Raw genomic sequence first — 7,222 nt, 5'->3', positions numbered from 1 at the left:
TATATATATACGATAAAAATTAGGGTAAATTTCACAAATGATTATATAACTATGACTTTTTTTCACCAAAGTCATATAACTTTGTTTTCTCACACAAAAATTATATAACTATGACTTTTTTTCATCAAAGTCATATCACTTTTTTTTCTCATATAAAAATCATAAAACTTTCACTAACTAACACAAAAATCATAGTGGTCGGAAAATAAAATTTTCGGTAGTATTTTCTTATTTTTTATTTTCAATCTACTAAATAATTATCCAATTAAAATAGGAGAAATACGAGTATATTTTTAGTCGTTCTCAAAACTAATAGCCGATAAAATATTTATATATATATATATATATATATATATATATATATATATATATATATAATTTTTTTTTCTAAAAAATATAATTAGTTTTGGCCGGCCGATTAATTTTATATTTTTTCCTTAAAATAGGAATGACCCAACCCAGCCTGACCCAATACTCATATACTAAAAGTGAATCCTTCCCTCATAACTTAGTTCGGAATGCATGAAATTCTGATTAAAAAAATAAGGAAATAAAAGGTATAATTAGAGAGCACTTGAAATAAAAATGCTATCGATTTGAATAAAAATCTTGAAAAGAAAAATAAAAGATAAAAGTATCATGTTTTGAAGGATTTACTATTCGCTTTTAGTATTATTTTAATATATATATATATATATATATATATATATATATATATATATATATATGAGTTGAGTGGGCCAGATCGAGTTGGATCATCCCTATTTTAATTGAATTATTATTTATTAAACTAAAAATAAGAAAATAAAAAATCACAAAATAAAAAAATACTACTGAGAAATTATATTTTCCAATCACTATGATTTTTGTGTGAGTTAGTAAAAGTTTTATGATTTTTGTGTGAAAAAACATAATTATATGACTTTGATGAAAAAAAATCATAGTTATATAATTTTTGTGTGAGAAAATAAAATTATATGACTTGTGAAAAAAGTTATAGTTATATGATAATTTATAAAATTTACCCATAAAAATTATATAAATTTTATATACTTTTTCGATTAACGAAATATAAATAGGCGTTGGCATGGGTTAAAAGCGAGAAAAGCCCGTTGGGAAATAACACAGGAACGACACCGTTTGACTGAGTTTTTGGTGGTTAAAGTCGGTTAGGGATAGTGTACACGACAACAAAATCCTTCATCGCCCATGGGTGGTACATCGTCGGAAGCTTCGAAAATTTTCCCGTTTTGACTTCAAACTCTTTTAAGGAAGGCGGCTGGAATTTTTCATCTCCAAATACCGTGGAAAACAAAAGTGGATTCAGAGGAGAATAACCCATGAAATTGGTAACCCCAATGGAGGAAGAAAAAGAGAAAATGGTGGTGGCAGGGTTAATTGACAAAGCCACCAACTCTACTAGACCGGATGTGGATCCTCGCCTTCTCAAAGCCATCAAATCGGTGGTCCGCTCATCTGATTCGGAGCTCCGACTTGCTGCCCATACCCTAATGTCCCTCATGAAACGTGACCACTCTCAGGTCCCCCACCAATCTTTACAGCATTTGCACAGTACAATTTTGGTCAATATAAATTATTATTGGTTAACCCCTAATTTTGTTCGTTAGACAAATTATTTAGTATTGGAATGAAAGTTGAATGAATACTGAGGATTGATATATCCTGCACTAACTACGTTGGAATTGAGACATAGTTAATTGATTGATATTGGTGATTGGTGTTCTTTAAAAAAAAATAAAAAATTTAAAGGGTGTTGTGTTTTGGTGGATTATTCAATTTGCGCTTTACAAAGGTTTGTGCTTTAATGCTGTAGTAACTAAGAAACTGGTCTTTTTTCTCGTCACGGTGATTAAGCTAGCAGCTTTTTCTATGTTTGAGCCATGGGACAAAAAGAAATGAGTGTTTTTAGTTTGGTCAGAGACTTGTATGTTAGCAATAAGTGCTGGATGTAGAGAATGTCTAGTTTTAGAGAAACTCTAATATGCTTTAACTGACTAATTATTTACCAGTTTTGAAAGCAATGAGTCTGAATAGAGATGACTAGATAGATAGAATTTATAAAACCCTTAGTTTGGCATTGAGGTTTAGTTGATTGATTAGAGCAAATGCCTAATCAAATGTTATCAATTAGTGATTCAGCTATAATTTTGTTTTTGCCAGTCCATTTCAATATTTTTTTGTTTTTGTTTCTGCCAGTTCTATTGGTTGCCAGTTATTAAAAAAAAAAAAAAAAAAGACATCGTCACCGCAAATCAATAGAGGAGGACTTGTCAGTTGAAGTCCATAGGAATTTCGAATTTCATACCAACTGATGTTTAACGTTTATTATTTTACGCATGCTCTCTCAATGATATCAACATTCTGTATTTCCCTTGTCCTGAAACAGAGGAAGAGCAATTTCTTCTATTCGTTAGCTTTACATTAGGAATCCATTGAGCAGATCTCTTTCTTCACAGAATTGTGGGAAGGATTATTATCATCGCTACGATATTGTATTGGAAATAGAAGCTGAATGTGTTCATTCACTCTAATATTATAATCAGTAAACATAAGTTTTGTTATTACAACTTCATCCATTTCTTTAGTCTGCCTAAGAGAGTTTTCACTAATGCAATTGGACTCCCTTTTGATAGTGTAATATCTTTGAGGGTCTAAGAGAGTTTTCACTAATGCAATTGGACTCCCTTTTGATAGTGTAATATCTTTGAGGGTCTAAGAGAGTTTTCACTAATGCAATTGGACTCCCTTTTGATAGTGTAATATCTTTGAGGGCCTTTGACATGGATTTATATGATCATTGGTGGTTGTTATCTGTTACTTATCAATTGGAGGCATTGGCTTTCAAATATGTTTTTCAACTTTTGTCACTGCAATATTTTGAAATTTTCTATGCCAATCGTATGTGCAAGTCAATGCATTGAAGATTACTCAGGTTGGATTTTAAATAAGATGTAGAATTATTGTGGAGGGTTTGGGTGACATTTTTGTGAACCAATTGAGGATATCGTCATAAATGCAGTGGATTTATCACTCTGGTCATTGATAAAATAGTTAGTTTAGTACATCTTTTGGAAGGGGAAACTTACTTTTAGATTTCAGATAAAGCCTGATTCAAGATATAGTCTCCTCGGCGTATGCCAGGATGATGTCCGCTTTCCTAGTGTAATATTTACTCCTTGTTGTACTTGTCATAAGTAATACTATCAGTTTAAACATTTAGCCACTTAGTTATCCAAGGTAAAGGTTTCTCTTACGAAGCAAGTGAAAGTCCAAGATGAACTATGATTCACAATGCCGTAGTACGTTGTTGACTTCTTGTCAAGGAGACTTTACTAGAACTTAAGTGGGAGCACTTACAAGGATGACTTTTTTCAACATGGGAGGTGCTTATGACTTTTCAATTATGAAACCCCAGATATGGTCTGGGATACTTTCCTGATTCACAAACTATTTCTGTTAATTGGATTAAAAACTTGTGCTATGCTACATTCATCCCATGGAGTTTAGAAACAACTTGACATATTTGTGCATCACCTCCTGATAGTAACTTGATTTATGGGTTTCTCTTGACAGGTACGATATCTCGCTCTTCTCATAATAGATGAACTCTTCGTGCGCTCAAAACTTTTTAGAACTATTGTCATTGAGAACTTGGATCAGTTACTCACTTTAAGTGTTGGGTTCAGAAGGACTCTGCCACTTCCACCTCCTGCTTCTGTTGCTTCTGTGTTACGCATCAAAGCAATTGAGTTCTTAGAGAAGTGGAATTCTTCATTTGGCATTCATTATAGGCAGCTCAGGTTGGGGTATGACTATTTGAAGAATACCCTCAGGTTTCAATTTCCAAACTTGCAAGCAAATGCAGCTAGGCTTCAGCAGGAAAGGAGGGAAAGAGAGACGAGGACAAAGGAGATCCTACTGAAGAAATTTGAAACCTTGAAGGAGAATCTTGCTTCTATAAAGGATGAAATTCAGTTAACAGTTGATGAAATTGGCGAGTGTTTGAACATTTTAAGCACAAAGGATGAAGAAGATATATTGTTGCCTCCTTTAGATGATGAAGAAATTGTGGAGTTCCGCAACTCTGAACTCCGTCAAATCCGTCTTGATTCTTTGAAGGAAGGAGAAAAAATTAAAGAGGACAGTGAAAATAAAATTGTGTTTGATGCATTAAGGGAACTATTCAAGATTCTAGTGACAAAACATATGGTCACAGTGCAAGAATGGATCTCTGTTCTCATAAGAGTGGAAACAACAGACACTAGGTTTAGGGACTCCACATTAAAGGATCTTATTGATATTCATAATCATCTCAAATCAGTGAAGAAAAAATGTGAAGAATCTGGTTGCACTCTTCCTAAAACTAGAAGTGCCGAGGAAGAAGACATTTGGGAAGAGGGCAATGTGGAGGCAGAAAATGGAAAATTACATAAAGTGCCTGACCAAAGTGGGGATTGTTCCTTGGGTCTGAATTTCAGTGGAATGAGAGTTGAAGCTCCTGAATGTGGTAATCTTAACGTAAGAGGAAGTGATAAGCTGCAGATGGCCAATGGTGGCAGTGAAACAGACACCTCTAGAGGTAAGCTTTTAGCTGAAGCTCCGGTTATGAGTTGGGGTTCTTTCTTGGATGATTGGGGATCAGGATCAAGCAGGGATGTTTTGGCGAACCAAAGAGGATTAGATCTTGATGGCCATTGGGGTAGGGTGGACCGTGATGCTGTTATTCCTGCTGAAAAAATTGCAGAGTTGAAAGTCCATGCAACTGTTTATAGGGAAGATCCTGTTGAAATCCAACCATGCAGGGCCCCTTTGAGGAATGGAGGACTGTGTCAGAGGAGAGATTTGAAAGTTTGTCCATTTCATGGACCTATTGTTCCTCGAGATGATGAAGGTAACCCAATTGATTCAGGTCCATCAACCGAAGATCAGGCTGCAGAGTCGGAGCAACAAGAGCCCATCAATAGATGCTCTTCAGTAGGGGGGAAAATACATGATTTAGATGATAAACTTGTGGAAAAATTAGCCAAGCAGGCTGTAAAAAATGTCCGACAGAGAGACAAAGAGGACACAAAGAGAAGAGAGCATGACAAACAGATTTTGAAGCGGGCGAAGCTTGCAAAAGTTCGAGAACATAATCAAGAAGTTCTACGTGATGCTGCACTGGCGTCAACCTCAAGATCCTTATATGCTGGAGAAGATCAAGATAGAGCTTTGTCGTCCGGGAGTAAGAAAGAAACTCTGGCATCTATGTTAAAAAAGAAAAAAACTGCCAAAGATAGATTGGGTCAAAGGCTTCTTAACGGCCGTGCTAGGGATGCTACCGTAAGGCAGTTAACAGTCGCTGAGGATGCTAATTACCGTGAAGCCTTTCCAAATCAGTGGTAGGATAATGAATCAATGCTATCTATTTCTCTCATAGGTTATTGACATTGTTTCTGGGTGTTGTATTTTGCTTGTGATATTAAGGTTGCTCCTGGTGGTTCAAAACATTCTTTTTCTTGTTCTGTCCCACTTCCTGCTTAGAATTTAGGTTGCCAAACTGTAAATCTTTACATTATACATTGGAACATCCTTTTCCCAATAAATGAGGAGAAATTTTGACAATCACTATGGTTTTATATGCATTGCATGTTTTGTTCTTCTTTACCTTAACTCGTCGTATATCAAAAGGAAAAATCTGCAGTATCTCCGAAGGAGAGAACTCTCAGGTCACCATATAGAGTCAGTCAAATCCACACCAATAGGCATACAAAGCAGTGAAGGATTTCAAGTACTAGAATTTAAATGATGTGATTGCTTGTTTGGTGATGTCGTACAATTTCCTTGACATAACATATTAGTTTTTGATAGATTGATTGTTGGTTCTTCTATTCTATAGCCTGTAGTATGTCAATTACATGACTCCTGTTGTTAGTGTGCAATCCAGCAGTTAATTAAAAAATCAACGGCATAGAATGAAATGAAACCCGTTTCTTGAGTGGAGCAATAAACATCTACTGACGCATGACACCACCCTTGTGGTACTTAACTAAAGTAGATCTTTTGTAGGTTGACAACATAAGAATTCCAAAACCAACTTTTTGCTTTAAGTAATTTTATAAAATTCATGAAATTAAAATATCGTATGTATAGATCCTTGAAAGTCAAATAAACATCAAATGAAAAGTCAAGGCGAGGGGAGGGTAGAGGAAAAGGTGGAGAAACGTCGTGCAATGATTAAATAAGATTGCAACAACTATGCTGAGGCAATTAACAACTAAAATAAGCTGTCAAGTGGAAACATACAGAAAAGTTGGTACTTATCCTATCTTCTATGTCACTGTGTTTCTTTGGTTCTTCTCCAAAGGCTAAGAAAGCTAGATTCTCCTTCCATTAAGATGGCTTATCTCTCATCTATTCCACCCTATATTCTGATTACGGAATCAGAAAGTAGAGTTGACATTCGTGATGAGATGCTTTATACAAATAGTCGGTGATTATACATAAATTATATCTTAATATATATATCCTTTCATTATTTTTAGTTTAATTATTAGGCGAACGAATATTTAGGTTAATTCTTTGTGATAAAAAGGTCTCATAATGAGAGATAACATGTAATAAATAGAATAATTCTTTAACTCAAACATTAACGTTTTAAGAAAAAACTTGCCTATAGTTTCAATTCTTTGCCTAAGACATTGAACTAACTTGCGGCTTCCACTCATTTAAAGTTTTAGTGGAAGGATGTGACACATGTTGAAAGTTAAAACGCACAAAATTCAATAGTAAAATTTCTATGTTGTGTGATTATAACAAAAATGCAAATTAAAAGGATATGCGGAAGTAGATAGTTGCTACGAGTTCTTTACATGGTTTCCCTTTTTCAACTAGTGATGGTCTGATTCTTTTCTTTCTAGAGCCACTAATGCAGGTACTATTTGCTAGTGCCCCATCCACTTTAAGTAACTTTTAAGTTTTAACCCAAGTCTTGCTTTTATTCCACTAAATTACACAAAGTACATTTTAATACTTTGTGAAACCTAATTCTTGTTAATTTTCTCATACAACAAACCACAAAATTATTATTGGCTAAGCTTTTTTCTTTATACTTTTAGAAATCAACTTGATTGAACCACCACATGCTAAGTTTTAGTAAGATGATGATAACCTAATTGCACCATGCCATTTGTGTCTCCTTATTTCTTTTTCGTTTTCATTT

The 7,222-nt window shown here is 34.4% G+C and overlaps 1 protein-coding gene across 1 annotated transcript; it reads left to right on the top strand.

The window, feature by feature from the left end:
* Window positions 1–1,189: 1,189 nt before the first annotated feature.
* Window positions 1,190–5,628, top strand: LOC104101684 (UV-stimulated scaffold protein A homolog). Its single transcript, XM_009609175.4, has 2 exons — window positions 1,190–1,541; window positions 3,595–5,628. Exons 1-2 carry the CDS (start codon window positions 1,341–1,343, stop codon window positions 5,404–5,406), a joined length of 2,013 nt encoding a protein of 670 aa, XP_009607470.1. The 5' UTR covers window positions 1,190–1,340; the 3' UTR covers window positions 5,407–5,628.
* Window positions 5,629–7,222: the final 1,594 nt, after the last annotated feature.

This window comes from Nicotiana tomentosiformis, chromosome 1, assembly GCF_000390325.3.
Source record: "Nicotiana tomentosiformis chromosome 1, ASM39032v3, whole genome shotgun sequence".
Lineage (NCBI taxonomy): Eukaryota > Viridiplantae > Streptophyta > Magnoliopsida > Solanales > Solanaceae > Nicotiana > Nicotiana tomentosiformis.
This window is presented reverse-complemented; position numbering and strand designations above follow the sequence as displayed.

What these genes read in the sequence shown, in the direction of transcription:
- LOC104101684 (XM_009609175.4), top strand. Translation starts at nt 1,341, where the DNA reads ATGAAATTGGTAACCCCAATGGAGGAAGAAAAAGAGAAAATGGTGGTG. An exon ending in TGAAACGTGACCACTCTCAG is followed by an intron (nt 1,542 to 3,594) that starts GTCCCCCACCAA and finishes TTCTCTTGACAG; the next exon opens with GTACGATATCTCGCTCTTCT.